Raw genomic sequence first — 12,221 nt, forward strand, 5'->3', positions numbered from 1 at the left:
TACTTATAGGTATGGGCGGGAGGGGTCTGGGCAGTATGGCTCGCTGCCTGGCAGGATATTAAGATGTTCCCGTGATGAGGTGGTTCTGGCCCTTGTTCTGGCAGGATGTCGTCGTCGTGTTCCTTGGACTTTTGTCCCCAGCAAGATACCATACGGATGTTTCTTTAGTTGGGCCTTTGTTTGCCTTGCGGTCAAGTGGTTAGGCAGGGTGTCTCTCATGGCCTGAACCCCCGTGAAATGCTTCACTTTGACCAAGGTCTGCAAAATAGCTGGGAGCTTACAAAATGGTGCAGTTTGGACGAACAGGCTCTCCGGGGGTACTCAGTCAATCCACTTCCATCTACTAAAGGCAGTTCAGACTTTTAACTGTGGTTATGATTGAAACATTTCTGCAGCCTTTGTCGTTATTTTGCCTCCATTCCCTGCTCACCTCAGCTATTTCCTTGCATGGATGAAGGAAAGGGTTGTAGTTATCACTAAGAGCCAGAACTAGCATTTTTGTTGAAACTTACTACATTTGTGTAATCATCATAACAAACCCTAGGAAGTAGGTGATGTTATTACCAGTTTCCAGATGAGGGAACTGAGGCACAGACAGCTGAAAGCTGGTCTGGGTCAGAGAGCTCACAAACAGTGGAGGTATGATCTGAATGCGGGAATTTGGGATTTGAATGCTCTAGAGTCTGTGTATTTAACCACTGTGCTGTATGGTTTTCCGGCTTACTGAGCACCTGCTATGCGCCATGCCCCATGCCTGGTTCTAGATATACCATCTGTCTTGTTGTCTTTGGTCCGAGATCTCCTAAAGCGAAAGGCTTCAGCTCACCTTCAAAGTATTTAAAGCCAGAATTGAACTGAATCCAACCAAACCCCCACCTTATTCAACTTCTAATAAGATCAAAGATATCAGCCCCAGGGCAGCACAGGAAGTGATGGCTGGGCTTCAGAATGGTTCTTGCCTCCTTTTCACCTTCTATATCTCACCTGAATCTCCTCTGTGACTCACCCTAACTGGAAACATAACAGAAAGAGAATTTGGGAAATGTAGCACCACCTGGCTGAGGTGACACGTTACAAAGCCTCCCAACGTGGTACCCAGAACTCCAGAAAACATGGAGCCAAACCTACAGAACTAAAGGAAGAAAAAGGCAAATCTCCAGTCATAGTTAAATATTTTTAACACTTCTCTCTTGGTAAGTGATCACACAAATGCACAAAAAAAATCAGTAAGAATGTAGAAAATTTGAATAATACAATCAAACAACATGAGCTAATTGACATTTTTAGAACATTTCATCCCCAAACTACAGAAGACATGTTATTTTCAAGTGCACGTGGGAACATTCACTAAGATAGATCCTCTGCTGGGTCACAAAACAAAGATTAAAGTCATGCAGAGTATGTTTTTTGATCACAATGAATTGAATTAGAAACTGAGAACAATAAACTATCCAGAAAATCTCCAAATAATTGGAAAGTAGGCAGCACTCTGCTAAATAGCCCATGGGTTATAGAAGAAGTCACAGAAGGAAAGAGAGACTATCCCAAACTAAATGATAGTGAAAATACAACATATTAAAATTTGGAGACGGAAATTCAAGCAATATTTAGAGGGAAATTTACAGCTTCAAATGCTTATGGGGAAAAAAAGGCATAAAATCAATGATCAAAACTTCTACCTTATGAAGCTAGAGAAAGAACAAATAAAACTCAAGTAAGTTGAAGAAAGGAAATAATTAAGATGAAAGCAGAAGTCAATGAAATAGAAACCAAGCAGTGGAGAAAACCAGCAAAGCCAAAAGTTGCCTTTTGAAAAGGCTAATTAAATTGATAATATCTAGCTAGATTAATCAAGAAAAAAAGAGAAAACACAAATTAAAATAACATAAATGGAGGCAAGGACCTCATGACGATCACGCAGATACTCAACAGGCAATGGGAGAATATTATGACAATGTCGTGCTGATAAATTTGACATTTTACATAAAATGGATACATGCCTTGAAAAAATACCTTGTCAAAACTGACATAAAATGCATTGAAAGCTAAAATAACCCTTTACTAATTAGAGAAATTGAATTCATATGAAACTTCCTATAAGAGAACTCCAGGCATATATGGTTTTACTGGTGAATTATAATAAACATTTAAAGAAGAAATATACCTAACACAAACTTTTGCAGAAAATATATGAGCAGAGAACACTTCCTAACTTATGTAATGAGCCCAGTATAATTTTGATTACCGAAGAAAAGGTAAGACAAAGTTACAGATCAGTGTTTCTCATAATTATGAATATGCAATAAAATATTAGCAAAAAACACCCAGCAATATTTTAAAAGGGTAATACATCATGACAAAGTGTTCATTTAACATTAAAAACCAATCTGTGAAGTTCACCCCATTAACAAAATAAAGGAGAAAAGTCATATACCATCTCAATAAATGAAAAAGCATGTGACAAAATTAAATACCAATTCATGATAAAATCTCTCACCAAGTTAAAAATGGAAGGGAACTTCTTCAGTCTGATAAAAGACATTTATAGAAAGCCTAAATTATACTTAATGGATATATTATTGGAACAAAGGAAGGATGTCTGTCCTCTGTAATTCTATTCAACATTTTACTGGCAGTCTTTGCCAGGGCAATAAAGCAAGAGGAAAGAACCAAAAAATAAAAGGCGTACAGATAGGAAAAAAGAAGTAAAATTGTCTTTATTCACAAGCGACAGGATTTTTCACACAGAAAAATAAAGAAATCTAAAAAAAAAAAAACCCTACTGGAATTAATATGTGAAGGGAGAAAGGCTGCAAAATACAAGGTCATGTATACACCAACCCATTGCAAAATGAAAAATTTTTAAACACCATATACAGTATCACAAAATAAAATAGTTGAATGGGGCCAGGCATGGTGGCTCACATCTGTAATCGCAGCACTTTGGGAGGCCAAGGTGGGCAGATTGCTTGAGCCCCGGCGTTCAAGACCATCCTGGGCAACATGGTAAAACACTATCTCTACCCCCAAAATACAAAAATTAGCCAGTCTCATAACCCAGTCTCAAAATAAATAAAAAGATAAATTTTTTTGAAAAACTAAATAAAATAGTTGAATGGAAATGTAAGACCTTTATATAAAAATCTATACAACATTCCAGAGATAAATGAAAGATCTACATAAATGGAGAGCTGCAAAGTGTTCTTGGATTATAAAACTCAAAATTGCTAAAATGTCAGTTCTCCCCAAATTGATCTATAGATTTAATACAAGTCTGATAGATGCCAGGAGGCTATTCTGTATGAATTAATAAGTTGATGCTAAAATTTATATAGAAATGCAAAGGGCCTAGAAAAATCAAAATAATCTTGTTAAAGAAGTACGTTGGCAGACTCTCACTACGTTATTTCAAAGTTAATATAAAGGTGCAGCAGTCAAGTCAGTGTTGACTTTGTATATCAGTGGACTAGATCAGAGAGGCCACACATGTAGAGTCAATTGATTTTTGGTAAAGGTGACAAGGGAATTAATGGAGGAAATGGTTCTTGGACCATTTATTTGCAAGAAAAAATGAGCTCACACCCCTAACTTACACTATACACAAAAATTAATTTGACATGTAAAAGCCACAGCCATAAAGACTCTGGTAAAAAACAAAGGAGAGTGTCTTTGTGACTTGGGGCAGACAAAGATCAGACAGGGCACAAAAAGCACCTATCATAAATGAAAAAAATGGAAAAACTTGTCTTTATCAATATTAAAAACTGCTTTAAAAAAAAGAAAAAAAAATGAAAAGGCAAATCACAGATTGGGAGAAGACATTCACAATATATATGCAGTATATCTGATGAAGGACTAGCTCCCAGAATGTATAAACTGCAATTCAGTAAGAACAAGACAAACAGTTCAAGACAAAAATGAACAGAGGACTTGAATAGGCACTTCACAAAAGATGATACATATGAATAGCCAATAAGCACATGAAAAAAAAGATCTACTCCAGTAATCATCAGGGAAATGCAATTAAAACTGCGATGAGACATCAGTTCACATCCACTAGGATGGCTAAATTAAAAGATCAATAATGCTAAGGTGCCTGGCTATGAAGCACCTTGAACTCTCACATTGCTGGTTGGAGTGTAAAATGGTACAACTAGTTTGGAAAACTCTTTGGCAATTTCTTATGAAGTTGAACATGTACCTACCCTAAGACCCAGGAAACTTACTTCTAGGTATCTACCCAAGGGAAATGAAAACATATCCTTTGCTATTATGAATAAATAGCAAAAAACTAGAAAGAATCCTAATATCCCACAAACAAGTGAATGGATAAATACATTGTGGTATAGTCGTAGAAGGGAATACCATACAACAACAAAAGAACAAACCTTGGATCTGTGTAATAACATACATGAATCTCAAAAACTTTATGTTGCACAATTTATATAAAGTTCTAAAATAGGCAGAAGGAAGCTTTGGTGATAGAAATCAGATCATTTGTCATCTTGGGAGAGGCTGAAGATTGACTACAAAAGGGCATGAAGGACTTTCTGGGGTGATAGAAATGTTCTAGATTTTGGTTATGGTGGTGCTTACACAGGTATACATTTGTCAAAGCCCTTTTACTGAACCAGAAGCTTAAAACCTGGGCTTTTTGTTGTATGCAAATTATACCTTAATAGTGTTGATTTCTAAAAAAAAAATCACCCCAATACTTTTGATGATGAATTAGTTAAAAGCGTTTGCTAATACCTTGAATGGCCAAAGATCCCTACCTCACTACCATACACAGAATTAACATGTTCTCCTTGGGTCAGAGTCCATTGTAACAAGTAATCTTGTTTCTCTCTCACTGCAAAGCCGATATGCTAGACAGAGAAACACATTTTCTAGTCTTTTTTTTTTTTTAAAAAAAGGCAAACAAAATAAAATATACACTCACAAAAACCTCTTTGAATGACGTGTTCAATGACAATTCTCTCACCATGACAGAAAGTTCTGCTTCGTGTTTAACTTAAATCTTTTATGCTGTGTTGTACTGATCTTTCCTTTGGTCCTTTAGTACATCAGAGCTTTCCCAGGTCTGAACATGAGTTTCTCTTCTGATGGTGAATAGCTATCTTTCTGAGTAGAGTTTTAAGGCAGGGGAAGTTTGGAATGATGCTGGTAGCACATGGCCCAGCTACCCCAGTTTTGTCTTCTGTGGCTCTGCCTGATGATATTATTGGGTCTCCTGAAGGGTCACCTGGGGTGGTCCAGGGGCCCATAGCCATGGCATACTCCCAGGTGTCTTGAATTCACTGACATTTCCTTTCTTTTCCCTCCATCACAGGAAATGCTGAAGGATGAGGTGCGGACGCTCACTTACCGGAACTCCATGTACCACAACAAGCACGTGTTCAAGGACAAAGTGGTACTGGATGTGGGGAGTGGTACTGGGATCCTTTCCATGTTCGCTGCCAAGGCAGGGGCCAAGAAGGTGTTTGGGGTGAGCACGCCGCTTCCTCCTGCATGCTGGCTTCCACAGAGCCAGCCTCTTGCCCTCTGCCTCCACCCGCCCTTCTAGAAGTACAAAATTTGGTCCATCTCTTTTGCTGGGGTCACACCTTTGAGGAGTAGAAGAAATGAGGTGTGACTCTCAGGAAGGGGAGCAGGCTGCCTGTCCCCTGTGCATGGCTCCTGGATCCTTACAACCACTGACATTTGCGGAGGAATGGTGGCTTTCCTGAGACCATTCCAATGCCATCATGACCTTTCAGTGCTTAGCTCCAAGGTCAGCTTCAGAGGCAGTGCAGGTGGTTACTCGGGGGAGCTCTGGTTTGAATCTCTGCATTTCCATTCACTAGGCATGTGACCTTGGACTATTCACTTCCCTGCACCTCACTTTTTCTCCATCTATAAAATGAGCTTAATAGCAGTCCCTTGCCCATAGGGTGATTGTGAGTATTAAACGAGTTTAATACATATGTAAAGTGCTTAAAACAGTGCCCAGCATATGGCAAATGCTCGGTGTCTATTATTATAGTTGAGATGGGGCCCTAGAGATCATGGGAACATCTCCTTCTTGTTTTCTTTAGAGGGCAAGTTGGTCAACTTAAATTCTGTTGCTTTGGCTGTGGCAGCGTTTCCAGGCTAGATGTGGAGGCTGACCCTCTGGGAAGCCTCCTACCTATCCCCTGGCTCTCCCAAGGCAGCTTTGCCCAGCCTGATGACAGAGGGCCTGGGAAGGTCCAGAGCTGGAAAGAAACTAAAAAGAAGAGCTGCGAGATGCTGGCTGATATTTGAAAAATGCAGTGGGCCCAGGGCTGGAGCACAAGCATTCATCTTGGTCAAAATGAAAGGCAAACCACAATGAGATTCCCAGTCTGCATGTGAGCCGGCCCATTTGCAGAGGCCGCAGTGACCTGAGCAGCATTCGGTGGGTCTTTGCTCCCATGCATTTGGTTGGGCCATCCCATAGCCAGCCCTAGGGACCACCCCCCCCCGCCCACTGACTCGCAGGTTGACTAGATCCCCCTAGATCCTCCTGGCCACCTGCTGCCTCCAGAGGTCTGCTCCTAAGTCACCCAGCAGGGCAGCATTCCTCCTCCAAGCCTGACTTGGAAAACCCTTTGGCCATGGCTGCCGAGGGTCTTCTGGAAGCTTGGGCTGCCCTCAAGCTGCCTCAGGTGCAGCTTTGACCAGGAAAAGCTGTGACGTTCTCAGCCGAGGCACTTGCTGAGGGCAGGGGCCCATCCGGATGCCCAAGGGCAGGTCATGTCATCATCACTGGTATAACTGCTGGTTCTCCAGGATGGAGACCTCAGGCAAGGGTCTTAGTGAGGTCACAGGGCATCAGAGCTGGACTTGAGTCCTCTGGTGACCCCCATGTGCTTTCCTTCCCAGCACCGAGGCCCCGTCTCAGTGCCGGCCTTGGTGGGGGACAGGGCTGAGCATGGTGTCCCTGGCGCCTGAGTCATCCGGGGGCTCCAGCCAAGGAGCTGTCAGGAGGAGGCTCCCACTTGGCGCCTTCCAGCTGCGGTGACTTGGCGCGATCTGTCTGCCTCCCGCCCTTTTCTCTAACAGCTCTTTTATAAATGGCTCCACCACATTTAGCTGGGCTCCTTTCCGGATGGCTCATTTCACAGTTTCTCCTGTTCCAGACCCCCTTCCACCCACTGCTGTCCTCCAGTGGGAAGACGAGATGGCGGGAGAGAGAGACAGAGAGAGAGGGAGGGAGGAAGACCATCGTCCCAGAGTGGAGACAGGCACAGAGAAAGAGACAGATGTGACAAGAGCAATGGAGAGGAGACAGAGACAGAGAAAGGTGCAGAGAAAAGCTAGAGAAATGGGAGAGGGGCCTGGAAAAGCAGAAAGAAGACAAAGTAGAAAGCACAAAAGAAAAGAATCAGCAGAGGCTGGTGGATCACCTGAGGTCAGGAGTTCAACACCAGCCTGGCCAACATGGCGAAACCCTGTCTCTACTAAAAATACAAAAATTAGCCGGGCGTGGTGGCGGGCGCCTGTAATTCCAGCTACTTGGGAGACTGAGGCTGGAGAATCGCTTGAACCCGGAAGGCGGAGGTTGCAGTGAGTCCAGATTGCGCCATTGCACTCCAGCCTGGGCGACAAAGTGAGACTTTGTCTCAAAAAAAAAAAAGAATCAGAAAAGTGAAGACAGGTGGTAAAGAGAGAAGAGGGAAGAAATGGAAGAGGAGAAGATGGAAGAAAGGAAAACGAGGAGGGAAGGACACCACCCCGCACTCTGAGTGTTGAGCAAGCTTCGGCTGAGTTTACCCTCACACACTCACATGCATCGGGGGCTTCGACTTCTCTCGGGAGGACACTGAGGCGCAGTTAGGAAGGGCAGTGGCCAGGCATAAATCCAGGCTGCTGGCTCCAGGTCGCATGCTCCTCATCACTCAACACGGTCGCCTCTTGCAGATCAGATGATGACATGGCCAGAGGGGGAGAAGAAGAGGAGGGAATCACACCCCACAGACAGTGCAGCCTGAAGGCCAGGGACCTGGCAGCCCAGGAAAGGGCTGGTTCTTCTGGGACCTGCACCCTGGCTGGAGTCGGCCTCCTTGGATGCAGCTCTAACCAAGTGACCCCTTCTGACCCCGTAGGTGCCCTCACCCTTCCTCAAGGCGTGGCCAGAGGCGTCAGAAACTCCCTCAGTGCCCCTTTGCGAGTACTTCTCAAGGGAATGGTCCCTGCCCGAGGCCTGGGGGTAGTCTGAGGGGCCCCCAAGTGTGGAGGTGAGTAGAGCCCAGGGCCTTAGCACAGGCCAGCCTCTGTAAGAGGGCCGGCTCCGGAGCTCTTGGCAGCTGCCCCTCCATGTCCAGAACCCCTGGCAGTGTGCCTGAGACGCTAACCCTGGGCTGGAGCTTGGCTTCCAACCATTCCCATGAGGGCCTGCTCTCAGGGAAGGTCCACTCATCTCTCAAATACCTTGGCCCTTTGCTTAGGAGGTCTGGAGAGCCTGGAAAGACGTCTGAATTAAAAGGAATACTTTCTTTCAAAGATGAAGCGGCGAGAGCTAACGTGGGGGGTGGGAGGGGAAGAGAAAGATCTTAAACCAGCCCTGAGGTCTTGACCTGGCTTTTTCCAGATGGTCCCATCCTGGCACGCGGCTCGTTTACCCTGGAAGGGCTGGGCTGCGGTGGGGAGGATCATGTCGAGGGAGGCTCGCAACTCTGGCTTGGATCTGCCTTCCCGCGTCCCCCGCTGTGGGGAGGACGTGCTGCCTCCTGCCATTCTCTGCTGGCCAGGAGCACGAGGTCTGCCAGCCCCTTTTGAGTCTCCAGCACAGAGATCAATCCCTCCATCACGGGTGGTGACTGGACATGAGTCTTTTCGCAAAGGCAGCCCAATTTCATGGAAGGCCGCTGGCCTTGAGGTGGGAGGGCTGGGTTTCAGTTTTCAATCTGCCACAGAGTTGTGATGCAGCCGTGGGCAAGTCACCACCCCTGTCTGGGCCTCAGCGTCTCTATCCATTGAATCAGTGTGGGTCTTGCTGTGATTTTTTTTGACGCCTTGCTCCTTTGTCCTATGCCCTTTCCAGATCGAATGCTCCAGTATTTCTGACTACTCAGAGAAGATCATTAAGGCCAACCACTTGGACAACAGTAAGACATACCTCTGAGTGTTTTCTCCTGGATGGAGGGGACGGGAAGCTCACACTTTCTTGTTGGGATGGCATAGCGGGAGGAGCGCAGAGCACTTGGACTTGGGGAGGTGGTGCACCCAGCTGAGGCCCCCGCCAGCAAGACTGCGGCCATGGGTGCTGATGTTCCCACCCTCACCAGGCCAGCTAAGGATCACAGCCAACTCCTCTCCGCTTTTGGCAAGCCCTGCTTGTGGCTAAATCCTGAGTTGCCATACTCTTTGCTTGTCCCCAGCTGTGGGCAACCTATTGCGTTCTGCAAAATGGCCACATTCCTCCTCCTCCTCCTCTTCCTCCTCTTCCCTCCCTCTCCATGAGCCCCAACCCAATCTTTCCCTGCCACCTGCCCAGGGGCATCATGGCAGACCCCACGCTGTGGTCCTCCACTGCCCACAAGCCCTGTTACTGCTGGGCTGTTTTGGGAATGAGGCTGCTTTTGGGAGTGGGCCCTTCTTCAGCTGGAGTCTGACTATAGAGAGGGGCGTCCCTTCCCTTCCTCCCCTCCCACCTTTCCCATGGACAGCGACATTTCCCAGTCCCTCCTCTCTGGAGCCCATCTTGGAAACAGACCCACAAGGGTCCCTGATCAGGAGACGTCCTTGGAGCTTGCATCTGACAGCAGGATTAGATGCAGTCCCGAGCCCTGTGCTCAGTGCTGGGGAGAACATCAGAAAGGCAGACAGGGCACTAGCCCCCTGTAGGCATCCTGTCCTACTGCGCCGGGGCTGCAGTGAGGCCGAGAGAGGAACTGGTAGACAGGAAGTTGCAATACAGAGAGGGAGGTGAGCCACAGTGAGACAGAGGCCGCCTGCAGCAGAGGGCTGCAAAGGGTCAGCTCCAAAAGGCAGAGCTCACTGCAGAGTTCCAAAAGGTGGGAAGGCTGGAGCTGGGAGGGAAGGACGTTCCCTTGAGGGGTCTGGGGCAGGGGGAAAAAGAGGCCAGGTTGAGAAGGAATCTGATTTCAGTGTCCCTCCTGAGGGAGCCTGGGCAGGGAGGTCTGGCAGGTGGGCTTTGTCAAGTCCGAGGCACCAAGGAGTCAGCTCAGCCTCCCCTGTCTGTGCTGTGCGACCCTTTGCTCTATGGATGCAGCCCTTGCCATGCTCCCTGCTGACCTGCCAGAATTCCTCTGCCCTCCTAGAGGGTGCCTGCTGCCCTGTCACCCCTCTGGGTCTGACCTGAGTCCCCAGGCCCAGGTGGTACCTGCCTGCACACAACACTACAAACCTGTGTCCATGTGGCTTCAGCCCTGCCACCTGTCCTCTCTGGTGCTTGACCTACTTGCTGCAGACTCTTTGCAAGGGCAGGAGCATTACTGACTCAACAAACTTCTCTGCAAACCACCGTGAGCCAGGCTCTGGGACAGAGCAGGGAACAAGACAGGTAAAGTCCCTGACTTCATGGATTCCACATTCCATTTAGGGGCAGGGGTTACAGAAAATAAATAAAGAAGCAGACACTCAAAGAAAAATATCAGGTGGTGATAAGTGCTTTGCAGATCACAAAGTCAGCTGACAGGATGGAGAGAGACCCCATGGCTGCGTTAGGTTAGCTGCTCTCTGAGCAGGTCACAGTGAAGCTCAAATTTGAATGACAGGAAGGAGCCAGGCTGACAAAGGTGAGGGGAAGAGCATCTCAGACAGAAGTTACAGCCAGTACAAAGGCCTCTGGGATGGACTGAGCTTGGCATGCCCAGAAACACAAAGAAGATCATGCCGTGTGGCCAGGGCATGGAAAGCACAGGGATCAGAGAGGGAGGAGGGGACCAGATCACATAGGATTTGTAACCAGGAAAACAAGGTTAGATTTTATTCTCCAGGTGCTGCAGTCTGTTGGAGGATTTCAAGCAAGGGAGGTGGCTTCTCTATGGAGGATGGGTTGGAATAAGTCGCAAGCAAGTAGAGTGTGAGCAGACACACGGGAGCAGCTATTGCAGTGCTCCAGTGAGAGGGGCTGCAGCAGTAACTGGGGCAGCAGTGGAGATGGAGAGAAGTAATCCCTGTGGGACATGCTTGGAGATGGAGGCACAGGACCTGAGGATGCATTGAGTGTGGGGATGAGAAAAAAGAGAGAAGCAAGGATTCTTTTTGACTTGGGCAACTGGGTGGACGGTGGTTGGCTGGAAGTGAAGTACTCATGGGGGTGGCAGGAGTGAGAAGGAAATCAAGAGCTCCTTTTTGCATGTGTTAGGTTTGAGATGCCCATCAGACATCCAGGTAGATGCGTTGAGTCAGACTTGGATACGTGCGTCTAGAATTTCAGGAAGAGCCAGACCAGGAGACTTCCACTTGGGAGTCATCAACCTATAGGTGGTATTTAAAGCCAGAGGATGAGGTCACTTAGGGATGGTGTGTAGCTAGAAGAAAGAAATGGGCCAAAGATGGGGCTCTAGGGCACTACACTGCAACATTCGGAGGTCAAGCAGGGGAGAAGGGCAGCAAAGAGGTAGAGAAGATGCAGTCGGTTGAAGGGCATTCAGGAGAGAGAAGGACCATGAAGCCCAGGGAGGGGGGCTTGCTCAACTGTAGGGAATGCGGAGGGATCAGGTCCGGTAAGAACAGAGAAGTGACCACCATTGACTTTGGCCACATGGAGGTTACCAGCGCTCTTAACAAGCACAGGCTCAATGTGGGGCTGGGAGAGAAATCCAGTTACAGTAGGTTCAGGAAAGACTGTGAGGCAAGGACCAGAAATGATGGGAATAGAAAAATGGAACAGTAGCTGTAAAGGAAGGTGGCATTAAGGGAAGAAGTTTTGTTTTTAAAAAAATAAGAGATATGAAAATGTGTATGTGATTCACTGGTGTAGTAGAGGGACAGAGAAAAATTGCAGATGCAGGAAAAAGTAAATTCAGCAGCAAAGACCTTGAGAAGGTAAGGTGTGTGTGTCAGGGGTGGCTTTTGCCCTGCCCAGTGGAGGGGTGGTCTTTGCCTTGCACAGGTGGAGAGGCGGTCTTTGCCTTGGGGCAGGGACAGTTCAGCCATAGAAGTGGGGGAAAGTGGGGAGTGTGGGTCCAGATGGAGGTGCCAGTGGTGGGAAGCCCTTGTTTTGCTGCTTTCATTTGCTTAGTGAAGAA

At 46.8% G+C, this 12,221-nt stretch overlaps 1 protein-coding gene across 2 annotated transcripts in view; it reads left to right on the top strand.

Annotated features, from left to right (window-relative positions):
- The window catches only part of PRMT8 (protein arginine methyltransferase 8), a 168,148-nt gene that overhangs the window by 118,894 nt on the left and 37,033 nt on the right, over positions 1 to 12,221 (top strand). For both annotated transcript variants that reach the window (XM_054663021.2, XM_024347641.3), the window contains 2 exons: positions 5,333 to 5,488; positions 9,047 to 9,110. In XM_054663021.2, the coding sequence (XP_054518996.1) occupies positions 5,333 to 5,488; positions 9,047 to 9,110 (220 nt within the window). The remainder of the gene's footprint in view (positions 1 to 5,332; positions 5,489 to 9,046; positions 9,111 to 12,221) is intronic.

This window comes from Pan troglodytes, chromosome 10 (genome assembly GCF_028858775.2).
Source record: "Pan troglodytes isolate AG18354 chromosome 10, NHGRI_mPanTro3-v2.0_pri, whole genome shotgun sequence".
NCBI lineage: Eukaryota > Metazoa > Chordata > Mammalia > Primates > Hominidae > Pan > Pan troglodytes.